The sequence below is a fragment of the Prionailurus bengalensis genome, chromosome C2 (assembly GCF_016509475.1).
Source record: "Prionailurus bengalensis isolate Pbe53 chromosome C2, Fcat_Pben_1.1_paternal_pri, whole genome shotgun sequence".
NCBI classification, from domain to species: Eukaryota; Metazoa; Chordata; class Mammalia; order Carnivora; family Felidae; genus Prionailurus; species Prionailurus bengalensis.
In genome coordinates, this window is record NC_057350.1 from 113,311,337 (window position 1) to 113,328,714 (window position 17,378).

Below are 17,378 nucleotides of genomic sequence, written 5' to 3' on the forward strand. Positions count from 1 at the left end.
AGGCAGGTATTTGCAAATGCAATTAAGGATTTTGAGATGGGGAGAGGATCTTGGATCACTTCGGTGGAAACACATGTACCTTTCTAAAAGGGAGGCACAGATGAAGGCCAGTGAAGATGGAGCCGAGAAAAATTTGAAGACGCTAACCTTGAAGATAATGTGATCTGGCTACCCCAAGGAATAATGACAGCCATTGGATGAAGGAGGCAAAGAGCTCCATCTAGAGCCTCCAGAGGGAGTGTGGCTCTTGCCGGCACCCTGATTTGGTGACCCTCTGAGAGAAAACATTTCTGTTGTTTTAAGCCACCAAATTTGTAGTGAAGCATTACAGCAGTCACAGGAAACTAATCCAATTACCTTGTAACTTTTTCCCTTTATTTTTCCTTTGCCCACTCACTATTATAATTTCTCTGCCATCTTCTCTAACGTGTCAGTAACCATTCTTATTCTCAACTTGAATAGGTGTTGGTTTGTATTAGGACCAACATAATTATCATAAACTATAAATAAAAGGATTATATACATTTTACACATGCAGTTCTAGGAATAAGAAAAATTAACTAGCTCAAGGACATACAGTCACTTTTATAACTGATTTTAATCTCCATTCAGATAACACAAATGACATTGTTCTTTGTACCACACCTGTGATAATTTGTATATCACAAATTACAACCCATTAACTGGTGGCCCTATATATTTTATATATATTATATTTATAAATTCTTATCCAGCCAACTAATATACATGTCTTTTATCCTGAGACCTAGACGTAAGTACACTGGTGACACCATGAACGATAAAGCTCCATGGAACCCATTCTCAATGTGGTCATGAGTAACTTGAACTCCAACATTTTGAAGTCTTGTAACATACATAAGTCCATCATCCCTTACACAATCATACTGACAGGTAAGAATATAGGTTGATGGCAAATTCTGTAACTGAGAATCATTGGCTAACAAGGGAGATACTCTGATATCCATAAGTGCTGGCAATGAATAATTATGTCTTCCGAGAACTGGTTCGGTATAAACATGGTTTTTTCTATACTTCTTGGGTAAAAGAGTACTCCAGTTAACAAACTTAAACAGGTGTCTTGATTCCAGAGGCATATGTTGGTTTCTTCTCATTGCTTGGGTAACTGTTTCATCAGTGGTGATATATGAGCTAATGAGTTTTATGCCCAAGTCCTTTGTTAGAATTATACCATGCTCATTTTCTTGGTGAGATGGCAAACAAGAATCTATTATCTGTAAGACAGGGTAAATTAAAGCTTGAAGCTTGATTTTATGCTTTATTTCAAGATCAACCTGCACCTGAAAAAAACATAATGATGTCCTATAAGCAAAAATTCCAAAACTTCAGGAGGGAGAGATTTAATTTTTAAAATGTAAGCAATCATGAGATAAACAAATCTACATAAATTGATGTGATAAAATATTATTTTCACAATATTTATAATGACCTTCAGTGGCATAAAAACTTGTCAAGCTCATTTCAACAGTAAAGTTTTAAAAATGTTAGTTGTGTGTGAAAAAGGGAGAGAGATAGAGACGCCCAGGTATAAAACAAATAAGTCCCAGGGATGTCATGTATAGTGTGGTTACTTGGTTAATAATCCTGTGTTGTATATTTGAATGCTATTAAAATAGTAAATCTCAAATGTTCACATCACAAGAAAAACAATTTGTAGTTATGTGTGGTGATAGATGTTAACTTGACATATTACTATGTTGATCAATCTGCAATACGTACATCTATCGATCATGCTGTACACCTGAAACTAACATGATGTTGTATGTCAATTGTATACTGATTAAAAACAAATTTAAAACAGACAATGTCAGGAAGTGAGGCACTACTGGGGTGTACCCAAGAGCAATTTGAGAGACTGGGAGCAGCAGCTACAGGAATCTCAATCCCAGGTAGTGACAGAAGTAGCAGCAACCTGGCTTTGTAACCACTAATAGCACACACCTTGCTAGATTTGCTTTAGCAATTTGATGCCTTATTGTCAACTGGGTTGGTGCATCAAATGAGTTCATTACATTGGGTAAATGGGAAAAGAGAGAGAGAGAGAGAGAGAGAGAGAGAGAGAGAGAGAAACATGCATACATACATACACAGAATGAGGTTTTTGTCAAAAATCACCAATGCAAATAATCTAAATAGGATAACCCTGGAGGAAACTGACACTATAAATAAATCTGCAAGAATTATTGACTGATGGCACAAAAACAGACACATAGACCAATGGAATAGAATAGAAACCCCAGAACTAGACCCACAAACATATGGCCAACTCATCTTTGACAAAGCAGGAAAGAACATCCAATGGAAAAAAGACAGCCTCTTTAACAAATGGTGCTGGGAGAACTGGACAGCAACATGCAGAAGGTTGAAACTAGACCACTTTCTCACACCATTCACAAAAATAAACTCAAAATGGATAAAGGACCTAAATGTGAGACAGGAAACCATCAAAACCTTAGAGGAGAAAGCAGGAAAAGACCTCTCTGACCTCAGCCGTAGCAATCTCTTCCTCGACACATCCCCAAAGGCAAGGGAATTAAAAGCAAAAGTGAATTACTGGGACCTTATGAAGATAAAAAGCTTCTGCACAGCAAAGGAAACAACCAACAAAACTAAAAGGCAACCAACGGAATGGGAAAAGATATTCGCAAATGACATATCGGACAAAGGGCTAGTATCCAAAATCTATAAAGAGCTCACCAAACTCCACACCCGAAAAACCAATAACCCAGTGAAGAAATGGGCAGAAAACATGAATAGACACTTCTCTAAAGAAGACATCCGGATGGCCAACCGGCACATGAAAAGATGTTCAGCGTCGCTCCTTATCAGGGAAATACAAATCAAAACCACACTCAGGTATCACCTCATGCCAGTCAGAGTGGCCAAAATGAACAAATCAGGAGACTATAGATGCTGGCGAGGATGTGGAGAAACGGGAACCCTCTTGCACTGTTGGTGGGAATGCAAATTGGTGCAGCCGCTCTGGAAAGCAGTGTGGAGGTTCCTCAGAAAATTAAAAATAGACCTACCCTATGACCCAGCAATAGCACTGCTAGGAATTTATCCAAGGGATACAGGAGTACTGATGCATAGGGCCACTTGTACCCCAATGTTCATAGCAGCACTCTCAACAATAGCCAAATTATGGAAAGAGCCTAAATGTCTATCAACTGATGAATGGATAAAGAAATTGTGGTTTATATACACAATGGAATATTACGTGGCAATGAGAAAAAATGAAATATGGCCTTTTGTAGCAACGTGGATGGAACTGGAGAGTGTGATGCTAAGTGAAATAAGCCATACAGAGAAAGACAGATACCATATGGTTTCACTCTTATGTGGATCCTGAGAAACTTAACAGGAACCCATGGGGGAGGGGAAGGAAAAAAAAAAAAAGAGGTTAGAATGGGAGAGAGCCAAAGCATAAGAGACTGTTAAAAACTGAGAACAAACTGAGGGTTGATGGGGGGTGGGAGGGAGGAGAGGGTGGGTGATGGGTATTGAGGAGGGCACCTTTTGGGATGAGCACTGGGTGTTGTATGGAAACCAATTTGTCAATAAATTTCATAAAAAAACAAACAAACAAAAAAAAGAATTATTGACTGAATGAAACCAAAGTGAATGGAAAAAATAAATATAGCTATTGAAATGATATTTTATCATAAATTTGAAAATTAAAATTAAAAATTAGCATTACAATTAAAATATTTTAAAACAGTTTACAGTTTAAAATAATATTATTTGCCTGTTAAGCAAGTTCCCAGCAACATACTATAAATTTTAAGAAATATTATTTAAATGCAGAAGTACAGAGACAGAAAAGAGAAAAAAAGCCAATGGATAGGTAGCTTACCTTCTGAAAGAATGGTGATATTTGGAAAACAAAGGGATGAAATTATTTTTAAAAACCTTGTTGATATTCCATTTGACATACAAGGAGAGAATGTGGAATATGTAACATGGAGCCCTTTTTTCTTTCCAGAGGTGAAGGGGGGTGTCCTGAGGTTCACCTATGACCCTGAGAACCCTAAAGGAGAACCTGAAAATAATTTCCAAAAAGCAAGTGTCTAGGCTAGAGTGTGGCATCTGAGACAATGATATCTGGACAAATGAAAACGCCTGCTGTAACTAGAAGATGTACCTGTAAGTCAACCTCTCACCAGAGTAGCTGGCTGAACTCAAAGGAGGGAATCAATTGAAATCCAAGATGTACCTCAGAAAGGGAAATAGTATCCCACCACCTCTATGATGCTCTCTCAGGGCATTAGAGGCTTCACAAGTTTAGAATGAAAATGAGCCAAGACAATGTTCCTGACGGAAACTCCCAAATCTCTCCCAAGTGTCCTCATGAAGATAGATGATTTACTGAGCCAAAGTCTACCATCAACATCCCACTGCCAATGTCCCAAACCTAGACAAGGAAACAAACAGCCCACATCCACAGGGAGAGGGCAAACAGAAACACACCAACCAACACCTTATCTGGCCCTAACTGTCCTTTCTGGAATGTCATATGAAATAAATTGTTTTCCCACAAATGTGTCACTACTTACTATGTCTACGACCTTACTATATCATTTGTTGCTTTGCCAGTCAATACCTCTTCCTATCTCTCTGTCATCCTTTGAAGCTCATTTTAAAGTTAACTCTGAAAATACTGGAAGGGCACCTGCTGGTCAGATCCACCAAGTTTGGCAATTTTACCCTAGTTTTAGCAACCATGTTATCAGTCTAGTATGAATCTTCTTAGATGTTTTCTATATATTTACATATATTTCTAACCAAAAATGTATGATTATGCATGTAAGTACCTGATCAAAGTTCACTTCTCTATCTTCAAACGCCTCTAAACTTCCAAAACTCTCTAGCTCTTTCAGGTCAATGATCAATTTCCCCTTACCTTTTAAAAATGTATATAATGGATCTCTCTCCTCGATTTTGAATTCCACAAGCACTGATAATATCTAAGTTGTCATTGTATGTCTTACCAGTTCTAAGATAATGAAAGGCTAAGTATAATATTTTTTAAAAGCAGAGAAATAACTAAATCAAAATTGCTGCTCAGTTTCTAATTCTAAGAGGACATTGTGTTCTCTTAGAACCAGAAACCAGAGGACATACGAAGCAGTAAGAGACTTATAATGAGTAGGTCCCAACAATAACACTTAATTATTGAATTATCTATAGCATTGTTCTTTCCTTCTAGATCCACATGGACTCAAAGACAAATGGCCAGAGTGCAAGAGTGCAAATAAGCATTAATACTGAACCATAAACATTACTACTGAAAAGCTCTGAATGAACCTTCCTATAACATAAATGTGAATATCACATTAATGGATACATATTTCTCATTCTGTGAGCAATCCATATGTACCTGGCTGCAAAAAGTGTGTAAGACATTTATCTCAGGATATTATCACTTCAAAAAGAACAAGAATGAAAATACAAAAGCAAAAAAAAATTGAGAGAACACATCTTGCTTGTTGTGGTATCATTGAGGTTTAAACATTGGTAACTGTTCTTAAATTGTCCACTTAAATTTTTATTATTGTTTTCAGTATAACAAAGACCTCTGGGTAACTCAGTAGAAGGTTACAGAATACATTCAAAAAAGCCCATTCTTATTTTTAATCCCTTCTAATAATTAACATTATTTCAATGAGAACACAATGGATGTGATATATTTCAACTTTTCTTTTGTACTTAAATACCATTAATTCTAAACTCATGAAATCTAAAATAGAATTCTCCCATATAAACTATTCCCTCTGCTCCTCTTTTATTAAACCATGCAATTTAAATTTCTAACTGGCTTTTCAAGTTACAGGTCATGCCACTGACAGTATTGTTACCCTGAGAGTAGTTTATTAACACCATGGTAAAGACTGATCTCCTCAATCTAGAAAGTTGGCAACAAAATTCGAAACCAGTTCATAAAAGGCTTCTGTATCATACTAAAAAGCTTAGAATGACATGTAGGTCAGAAGGATTTTCACTCCTGCGTTAATTTCTTTCTTCACAACTAGCCCCCATTAGTTGGGAATGGTGACTGAGGGGTAGCTGATAGGAAAGACAGAGAAAAACCACTCATGACTTTACGCCCTGCCCAGAGAGCCCTATATCAGTTTACTGACTCAACTGCTTTGAAGCCCATGTATTTGCCTGTCATGAATACTTGTGCCTGACATAAAGCCTGCTCCAGACAGTCTGAAGCATTACTGAATCCTCTCCCATTCCCCAAATGCCCCAAGGCCATCTATTAGGGCAATGGTGCTTTCCTAGAGAATGGCCGGTTCTTCCTGCCCAGCACATACATTACTGTTCCTGCATTGAGTCCCTCATTATCCACAGCCCAGCTCAAACCAGTCACTGGTTTGCAAAGGTCCTTACCATCTAGCCCCCTGGTTTAGATGTGTATTATTTAACGTTCTGCACATCCACAGCAACTTCTCCTGTGCTTGTCATCCATAGAAAGATAGATGTATGTAAAATATTAGTTATATATGGAGTTCCCAAATCACTACTGACAATCCTGTTCATCAAACTTAGCAGATCTACTATTTTTTAATCCGGTGCACCCAGCTTCATAGCAATTGTGATTGCTTCCCTCACCACTCTTCCTTTTCATTGATCACCCCCACCTCATACCACATCCAACTTCACCAACACACAGATAGCCAGTGAGTATTTGGGTGACTACGAGCCACCATGAAAGAACTCCAGTACAAGAGGACTTTTGGCATCACCCTAGAGCACATGTTCCAACTTTTGTAGGAGCTGGAGAACTCCCACATGGAGCCTACTGTAGTCTGAATGTTTATATTCCTCCAAATTCATACGTTGAAAAGCTAATGTCCAAGATGGTGGTATTAGCCCATGGGGTGTTTGGGACTCCTTAACGTCCAACACTTATTTCACCAATTCCCCCACCCACCACCCCTCTGGTATCATCAGTTTGTCCTCTATGGTTAAGAGTCTATTTCTTGGTTTGCTGCTCTCTCTTTTTCCCCATGATCATTTGTTTTGATATTTAAATTCCACATGAGTGAAATCATATATACAATGGAATGTTCCTCAGCCATAGAAAAGAATGAGATCTTGCCATTTGCCACAAAGTGCCTAGAGCTAGAGAGTATTATGCTAAGATAAATACAACAAGCAACAGTATTTTTTAAAATACAAATGTGATTAAAATTTTTCTATGACTTCACGATGCTCTTGGAGAAAAAAAATCAAAAGAGGCATGATTTGCCCCTGCCATCCTTTCTAACATCACTATTCACCATACTTCCACTGATGTAGTATCTATGCACTTAGTTTTTTGTTTTTGTTTTTGTTTTTTGTTTTTTTGAACCAGGATTCCAAAAGACACAAACAGTAACTGCATAAATAGGGAGGGGACAGAATGAATCCGTTCAACTCTTCTCAGCAAGTCGCAAAAACAACTTGATTCCAAGGTGAATAATCAGTTATGGTTCAATTCAGCAGCATGTAGGACCAGTGTCTTTATTTAACCTCTAAATTTTTCCCACAAAGATGTGTTGAGGATAATCTGTAATATCGTGCTGTGTTACACAAGGGGACAGATAAAGAGGCTGCCCTCAGGTAAAATAGGCAAAAGAGAGGCAAAGGTCCAACTCTGGAGTATTCTGAAGGGTGGAGGAAGAAGACAGCAAGAGTACAGGTATGATGGCAGGGTTTGGATATATAAAGATTAAAAAAAAAAATTATTGTCTCAGATTCCAAAATACTTAGAGTCCAGTTGAGATTGTGCACATGCAACAAATAAAAGGATGATCACTAGAGTGTAACTGCTTTGGGTAGTATAGAGGAGGTTCGCCTGTAAGGGTTTCTAGTGCTTATGGAATATCCAGGTGGGGAAAACTATTTGGATACATGGGTTTTGAGCTCATGACAGTGGCATTAGTGGGAGGCATAACTTTAAGAGCCTTCAGCAGATCATTCAGAGCTGAAGTCATGAGACCAAGCAGAGAATGGGATAAAAGCCAGAAGGACCAAACGTTGAGTCCTAAGGAAAATCAGACTCAAAGGAGTGTATAGACCAAGAGTTCATCTCCCATAAAACTGAATGGAAGAGAATATAAGAACAGGGAGAGTGAGTATTTTAAGACAAAAGTTGGCAAGAGTTTCAAGTGATGAAAAGAAGTTAAAGAACAACAACAAAAATGCCCTTAGATATAGAAATAATGAGATCCCGGACCTACTTAGCCACAGCAAGTTGAACAAATGGCCAGGGGAGAATACAAAGTGATTAAATGAGGAAGGTATACATTAGGAGTATGTAGAAAAAGAGCTTAAAATGATGAGAGTTGAATATCTGATGTTAGGCTGTAGCAAAACAACTTTCTTACTTACCAAAGTGACCTCCACCTGTAACTCCAGAGTAAGGCAACTTTGTTGTTACTGTGTGTCAGGTAAACAGCTTTCAAATGTTGAAAGGTAATCATTTCAAAGCCAGATGAATTTCAGGCTTAACTTGCACTGTTAATAAAGGTCTTTTAGTTTTACAGAACTGAGCAACCTAGCCAATCTTTTATTTAATATAGCCAACTTACTAAGTCATTTTTTCCCTGAAATGAAGATGTAAATCCCAAGACAAGATGCTTTTCCTAGACACGTCTTCCGCTTGGCCAACACAGAGAGAGAAAGACCTACTGCTAATCGACCCATGAAAGAAGAATGGAAGAATTTCTCTTAGTCTTAAGAGAGGGATAATTGGTCCAAGATCTAACAAATGATGACAAAGACCTCCTGAGACTACACAGTGGCTTCAGAAAACCATCTTGATTGTGCTGGCACAGATGGATAGAGGTTTCCAGAGAGCAATGGTGATGCAAGATTGAAATTAACAGAGGATTGGTATTTCTACGTTCAGTGGATTTCATGTAGTCCATGTGACACTGATATGTTGTGATTACATGGAGATTAATAAACATGGCAGAAGATAGTATACCTGCTACTGAAAATATCCCAGGTTGAAGGGTGTGTAGTGTCACTTTTTTTTAAGGCATCATCATTGATTAGTCTCTGATTTATATTTACTCTTAAGACTGGTAAAGAAAACATTAAAAATATTTTTAGAGAAGTGTAAAACATATAAGATCATATGTGGCCATAGAAATATGTAGAGATGTCACAGAAATATTGTTATAAATCGATCACAAGGCCACGTTGACACCTTATGACAAATGATGCAAATTAGTAGAAACAATATATTTAGAAAGTTTAACCTATAACAAATAGAGATATCTTATATTACCACTACCTTTTCAAATTTCCTACATAGAATCACATAGTTTTTAAAAACTGAGAAGAGTGGAACTTAATAATTACTTCAGAGTATTGAATCAATTCATATTATTTTCTAAAATTAAGAAGATGTTTATGCCATAAATAAATAAAAATAATGCATAAATTACTCTAAAATATAATTGGATGAGATGGCCAGGAAATTGAATTTAAATGCTATTAAATTAAAAAAAAATTGCTCCTTAAAGTAAAGATTAAGGAACTTTGTTGAGAGAAAGTTTTTCGACTATAGTGACTATTCAGATCATTGTAATTGGTAAGCAACATTAGTAATTTTAGGACACATTATGTGACTTTGCCAGAAAATCTCAGAATTGTAGGGAAAAGATATTCATTTCTCTTTCAGTAAGTAGAAGAGAATTGAAAAATGGACAAAGTCCGAAAAAGAAAATTACAGAATACAGAAGAATCTATTTAACCTCTTAATCCACAAGAACATCTTTTTACACTATGAATTATATATATATTTGGTATCCATTAGGAAGGATATATCTAATATGTCGCCTGAAGTCTTCTCAGAGTACACAAAAATACCGATCTCTAAATGAGGTATTCTTACTGAAACTGAGCTTTTCAGGCCATAAATCTGTAACATACTATTAAACGCTTTGTTGAAACATGAGACTTTGAAAAAAAGGGGGATTGTGGTATAATACTTACAAAGTAAAAGGTGATTTTAATTAGCCAGATAAAGAATAAACCTAGCGTGGGGAATAAAACTTTTTGATTAAAATACAACTCATGTAGAAAGTTTAGCCGACCATGAAGAATAAGCAACTTAAAATATGATCATAAAAAACAGGAGGGGCACCTGGGTGGCTGAGTCCGATGAGCGTCCAACTTTAGCTCAGGTCATGATCTCGTGGTTCATGGGTTCGAGACCCACATCGGGCTCTGTGCTGACAGCTCAGAGCCTGGAGCCTTCTTAGGATTCTGTATCTCCCTCTCTCTGCCCTTTCCCCTCTCTGTCCCTCTCCCTCAAGAATAAATAAGCATTAAATTTTTTTAAAAAAATAAACAAGAAATGCTAAAGGAAATCACTTTTTTGTCATACTATGTAACCATGTTGAGTTCTGATACAGTATTTTCAGCTGTAAAACAATTTCTTTGATCAGATATATCAGAAAGTTAAATAGATATTATGTTCTTCTACAAGTAGCCAATTCAAAGAATATGATAATGTCAAATTTTAATTCACTTCAAGACAACAACTTGTACTGTCCTACAAATTGTACTGAGAATCGCATCTGTTTTTGGTAGCTGTGTTAATATTCAGGATTGCCCTGCTGGAAAGGTCTTCACATCTTGATGGATCTTTATGGCTACATGTCATAACCATTTCAAAAGCTTTCTTCATTTACAAAGCCTGGCAAATATTACAAAATGCAAACAGACATTACAGGTGTTAAAGGTGCTTCTTGATCATTATTGGGTAATTATTGGACAGTTTCCAGAATTTCTATATCCATAAAACCAGTTTTAGATAAAATTCTAGATTCGATTGCTGTATGATTTGGTGTAGCGATTCGTATGTAAAACAGGGGACAGTCTCCAATATTCATTCTCTACCACACTTCCTGCCCCATCCCAGCAAGATTTTTCAAATAAGTGATGTATTAATTCAAATACATAGCAAATTAGTTTAGGTTGGAAGAGGCCTCGGGAATCAACAAGTCTAATGGCTTACAAATTTTCTTTTTGGTAATGAAATTCTGCAGAGCCAAAGGTGAAACTTTGCTAACTACTGCCATTCTGGCTCCACAATAGGGTTTTGTATGTGTATGTGGTGTTACAGATTAGTATACATGCATATGTATATGTACACTTTCATATTATGAATGTGTGTATCTCTCTTTGCAATGTGCATTATGTATATATAAAATATAAATATATGTGTCTGTATATAATTTTCTTCTGAGTGGTCTGAGTATTTTATTTTCATTCCTAATTTTTTTTTAATGAGCAAGATTCTGGGTTTGTGAAGAGGTGGACATTTGGGAAGAGTGGAACACCTGGAGAGGGTTTCAAAGCTCTGTGCACTCAGCCCATACCTTGCCCTATCCATGTCTTCCCTATCCTTTTATAATTACCTGCTAATCTAGGACATTCTCCCTTGGGAGTTGGGCATTGCAACGAGATGGTCTCTTGTGCTGCACTATGAGCAGAATATGCTGGATTTCTTAACTACACAGGAAAACAGATTTTGATGGTGTGTGCCATGAAATTGAAGCAGAAAAAGATCAGGTGACCAGAAGGAATGCAGACATTTCCTCCAATCCAATTTATTTATGACTCTATTCCATACATGTGTGAAATCCAATCCTTATCGCCCTACCTGGATAAAGTGTCCACGGGAAATCAGTCACCATATCAGTCACCAATCAGAGAAATGATTTCACAGTTCATCATGCAGGAGAACTGATACTGGCTGTTACCCCAGCCAATACCAATCTTACAAACTAAGATCCTGGAAGATAACTAAATAACTTGATTCTCAGGGTGCCTGGTTGGCTCAGTCAGTTAAGCGTCAGACCCTTGGTTTGGGCTCAGGTCATGATCTCACATGCTGACAGCACGAGCCTGCTTGGGATTCTCTCCCTCTCCCTTTGCCCCTCCTCCACTCACACTCATGCTGTGTCTGTCAGAAAAGAAAGAAAGAAAGAAAGAAAGAAAGAAAGAAAGAAAGAAAGAAAGAAAGAAAGGGAAAGGAAAGGAAAGGAAAGGAAAGGAAAGGAAAGGAAAGGAAAGGAAAGGAAAGGAAAGGAAAGGAATTTGATTCTCAAGGTCTGAAAACTACTGGAGTCATCACCAAACTAGACTTTATAGACAAAGAAACAGATGCCAGAGATGTCCTAGAGAACAAGATGCTGCCCCTTCACAGGGATTATGTGATGGTGGCAAACAGAAGCTGGAAGAATATATATGGGAAGGAGGAAAGGAAATTGTTTCTCTCACATTCAGCTTACAAACATATTGCCAGTCATATGGGCACCCCATACTTGGAGAAGTTCCTCAATCAGCAACTTACCAACCCCATTTGACATAATCTGCCAAACTTCAGGAACAAATTAGAAGGACAGTTGTCCTCCACGGAATGACAGAATGTGAAGTAGGAGCCTACAAACACTTCAAGCCAGAAGAGCCCACCAGGAAGACCAAAGCATTGCTGTAGGTAGGGCAACAATTTGCTGTGGACTTTGAGAAGAGAATCACAGTGTGAGGGGATCAAGTAGTTACCCTGGAATTCTCAAAGGGCTTTAAATCCATTGTATTTTCTATGAAGGCTTTCCTTCTGAGACAGTAAAGATGGGGTTCAATGAGAAAGAACTGTGAATAGAAATAACCTACGCAATCAAAAACATACACTGTATCAGGACAGGGTTGTTTACTCGAGACATGGCATTTTGAGCAATAGTCAAGAAACAAATTGCAAACCCTTCCTTAAGGTGTGTGGATCTGGTAAAACAAATATGTATCAACAGTGTCAAAAAGTACACCAAAACAAAAAAAGACTGGCAAACTTCCCCAGACTCTTCAAGTAAATGGAAAGGATGATTGGTGACCACATTTGACAGCAGAAGGGAAGACAAAGTACTAGGTCCTGATATTGATTGACATCCAGTCTCCTACACCAACACTAATCATAAAGATTTCATAACTTTGCAAATGTTCAGCAGAGAATCAGTCAGGTTCACAAGAAAAATAGATTTGGAAATTAAGTAATTTGAAAGATGCAGCTAACCATCAGCATCAGTGGCATCATGAAAGGAGGCTCTAAAAGATACTGGTTTATACTTACCCCTGAAAGTTTGTCCTGGTACAAAGATGACAAGGCAAAAGCAAAGAAGTATGTATTTCCCTGGGACAACCTGAAAGTCTGGGATGTGGACAAGAGCTTTATGCCTAGCAAACACATATGTATATTATTTAATAAAGAACAAAGGGCTGTATACAAAGACTGTTGCTTCCTTGAGCTGGTATGTGATTCACAGGAGGATGTAGGCAGCTGGAAGACGTCTCTACTAAGAACTGGGGTTTCTCCTGATGAATCTTTTACTGCAAATAATGAGAATAGCTAAGCAGAAAACTTTTCCATGGACCCACAAGTGGAGAGACAAGCAAATACCACTCATAACCTGGTAGATTCCTACATGTCTACCACCGACAAATGTGCCAACATCAAATTCCCAAAATGATAATGCATCTGCTAATCAAAAATGTTAAAGATTTTTATAACTTCAGAGCTCTTAGCACAGCTTGGTTCTTTACAGGACCAAAATACTCTGATGAAGGAATCTGCTGAGCAGCCTCAGCACTGAGATGAGATATACCAAACCCTTAAAAAAGCCCTTGTAATCATTGGTGATATTAACACTGACACTTCCTTCATCCTAGGGATTTATGTGGATGGCTCCTGCAAACAGCATTCCTGTAGGTCACCACCTCCAAGTCCCACAACCTACAACAGACATTGAGTGCTCCCCTCATATGGCCCACATGGCCCACATCTCTCCCAAGGTCTGCCCCTGCCAATCCTCTCCTGCACCCCACTTGGGAGCTACCCCAGTTCCGTTCCAGCTGACCCCTTACTTCTTTTTCCCAACAGCAAAAGTTCACTTGGAGTACCTCTGCAAGTTTCCTCTCAACCCACAAGAGTCCCTCCCAATGTTCTAAGTCATTCCCCCAAATTTTGAGTGAGGGCAAACCCATGACTCTTTTGAGTGTCTCTTTGAGTCTCTCTTTGCATATGTAACATCAAACTTTTGTGCCGTCAATGATGAAGCTAGTAAGCCTTGAGGACTTGGGCTCAGGAAACACAGACAACTAATTGACTTGTGTGACTGGCCTGTGTCTGATTTCCCCACAATCACATGGTGGAAATTACCTAACTTAGTCCCTCCTCAACATCCCTCTATAAGTTTGACTTTTAGGAGCTGAGTGTCATTTGGACAAATGAATTCATCTTGTGACTTCTGATTTCAGCTGTGAGCTTTCTATTTTCCTCACCATTCTTCTCCTTTAAAGAACAAATAAATAAATTTATGATTAGGTATTCTGAAAAAAAAATTGGAGGAGGAGTTGGGATGCTTCCCAAATGATTGAATGAGGCCAGTATAACTTTATGTCAAAATCTGACAAGGGGTGCCTGGGTGGGTCAGTCAGTTGAGTGTCCAACTCTTGATTACAGCTCAGGTCATGATCCTGGGACATGGGATTGAGTCCTGTGTAGGGCTCCACATTCAGTGTGGGGTAAAATTCTCTCTCTCTCTCTCTCTCTCTCTCTCTCTCTCTCTCTCTCTCTCTCGGCAACTAGGTGGTTCAGTTGGATAAGCATCCAACTCTATCTCAGGTAATGACCTCATAGTTCATGGGTACAAGCCCCATGCTGCACCCTGCAATGGACTCCACATTGGTATCTGCACTGACAGCTCTGAGCCTAGAGCCTGCTTCAGATTCTCTGTCTCCTTCTCTCTCTGCTCCTCTGCTGCTTACACTCTCTCTCAAATTAAATAAACATTTAAAAAAAAAGGACTCTCTTTCTCTACCCCCACACCTTCTTGCCTGTGCTCACTCATTTGCTCTCTCTCTCAAAAAAAAAAAATAAATAACTTTGACAAAGAACTTTTAAAAGATAGACATCAATCCCTCAAATCTTTAATTTCAGCAAAAAGAAACCAGCAAAATATAAGAGCTTTAAGTCATCATGACCAGGGAGGCTCATGTCTGGAATGCAAGCATAATTTTACATCTGAAAGTCAACTGACATAACTTACTACATCAAAAGAATAAAGGAGAAAAATCACACTGTAATCTCAATAGATCCATTAAAAACATTTAGCAAACTTAATACCTATTTATGCAAACACTATCATCAAATCAGGAATAGTAAAAACTTTCTCAGCCTGACAAAAGCCAACTGTAAAAAGCTTTCAGTTAACATCACATTTGTTGGTGAAATATTGAATGATTTCCTTCTAAAATTCAGAGAATGACAATTGTATTCAATATAGTCCTGGTAGCCCTAGCTAGTGCACTAATTAATAAAAGAAAAGCATAAAGATTAAAAAGGAAGAATTAAAATGGTCTCTAGTGGCAGGAGATATGACTATGTAGAATATCCTAGGAAACATTAAAAAAAAACCCTAGAATTTATAAGTGAAAATTTTAAGGATATGATTGTAAAAGGTCAGTGTAAAATGAAAATGATTTCTGAATACTTTCAAAGAGGCACTTGAAAAATATCATTTTACATGAAAATTTTCCCAAATAATTCAGGAATAAATTTAAGAAAAGATTTGTAAGATTTCTACACTGAAAAAGGAAAATACTGAGGAAAGTGAAGAGGACTTAAGTAAAAAATGACATAAACCATGTACTTTAATTGGAAGTACCAGCATTATTAACCTATAGATTCAACACAATACCATACAAAATCCAAATTAGCCTTTTTGTTTTTAGAAATTGACAAGATATCCCAGTATTTTGATGGAAAAGATCTAGAGTATTAGAAACAATTCTGAAGAAAGACCAAAGCTGGAGTCAGAATAGTATCAGGCATAAGAACAGACAAACAGGTCAATGAAACAAAAGAGAGGATTCAGAAATAGTCATATTGATAGTTAAATGATCTTAGACTCCAGTATCACTGCAATCCAATGAGAAAGTATGGTCTTTTCAACAAATGATGCTGAAAGAACTGGTTATGCGTATAAGAAAAAAAATGATTTGTGACCTCTACCTCTCAGAATAAAAACAAATGCAACATACCTGTTGAGTCACAGCTGCTGCCAAATTGCCCCCAGAACTGTCTCCTGAAAGACAGATTCGGGTGGGATCCACTCCATATTTTCTAAGAATTTTATCTTGAAGAAAAAATTTGACTGCAGTGAAACTGTCTTCAAACTGAGCAGGAAAATGGTGTTGAGGAGCTAGTCTATAGCTTTAAAAAAGAATGATTTATTTAAACAATTTTTTTATAACGGACCATTTATGGTTGTATCTTTCCATGTAGTTTTTCAATACCATAAGATGCAATTTAACACCAGTTTCTATTTTTAATCTGTCAAAAAAATCACACTTGAGTTTTCCACTAACTCCTTAGTATATGGAAAAAAAAGAAAAGAAAATTCATATAAAGGTTTTCAACCTTGTATCTACATTCCACAGATAGCATTGTGTGTGAGGAGTAAGGAGATATTAGGAACTCCCTACAATTGTAAGCATAGTTTTTAGTCCACATGCATTTTAGATTGGAGATACTCTATAGTTTATACCATATTCTCAATGTAACTGGCGTTCCAAACATTAAAAAAATTATTGAAAGAGCACCATGGATATTTGAGGACAGCATATCTGAGAGATTATTATAGGGACAGTGTTACATTTTTCAAGATCATGTGGATAAAAATCCTACATGCTTGCAATGTATATATCTCACCAAGGATAATGCCAAGGGGTTGATTTTAGATAAAAATTTTGAAATATAAATAACCTTTTAGTATGCTAGGAAGATTGTTTGTTTCTGATGAATTCATTTCTGAGGCAAACTATCACACTATTCTTTTAATAGATACAAATGGATTTTTTCCCCCACTATGTACATGGACCAGTAAACATAGGAGAATGGTTCTATCAGCCTGCTATCTATCAGGGCTAACTTTTTTCCTCATGCTCTTTAGGAAAACAAAATTTGTAAATATCTGTACTTAACATTAAATGTTAGTGTGATGATCCTTAAAATTTTATCATAAACTATCTTTAGAAAATCCTAAACAAAGTATGTTGGTATCTATTACTTTAAATGCAGTATATTTAGACGTTAGGGCAAAGAACACAAATCATAAGGATATGAAAAAATATATAAGCCAGACACAGACATATCACTATATTAAAATAGATTTAAAATGATAAGTTTTAGATTACTTCAAAAGTTATGGAGGTATAAAGGATATATCCTAATGTTATAAATGAGAAGTATCCCTGAAAATAGGAAGTTCTAGCCA

At 37.2% G+C, this 17,378-nt stretch overlaps 1 protein-coding gene and 1 pseudogene across 1 annotated transcript in view; one reads left to right on the forward strand and one right to left on the reverse strand.

The window, feature by feature from the left end:
* Positions 1 to 579: 579 nt before the first annotated feature.
* LOC122491840 (arylacetamide deacetylase-like 2) overlaps positions 580 to 17,378 on the reverse strand; it is a 35,388-nt gene continuing 18,589 nt past the window's right edge. Inside the window, exons 4-5 of the mRNA XM_043595112.1 lie at positions 16,144 to 16,315; positions 580 to 1,319 (exon numbers count right to left, since the gene is read on the reverse strand). Of these exons, the coding sequence (XP_043451047.1) occupies positions 717 to 1,319; positions 16,144 to 16,315 (775 nt within the window). The 3' untranslated portion in view covers positions 580 to 716. The remainder of the gene's footprint in view (positions 1,320 to 16,143; positions 16,316 to 17,378) is intronic.
* Positions 10,764 to 13,850, forward strand: LOC122492230 (annotated as a pseudogene).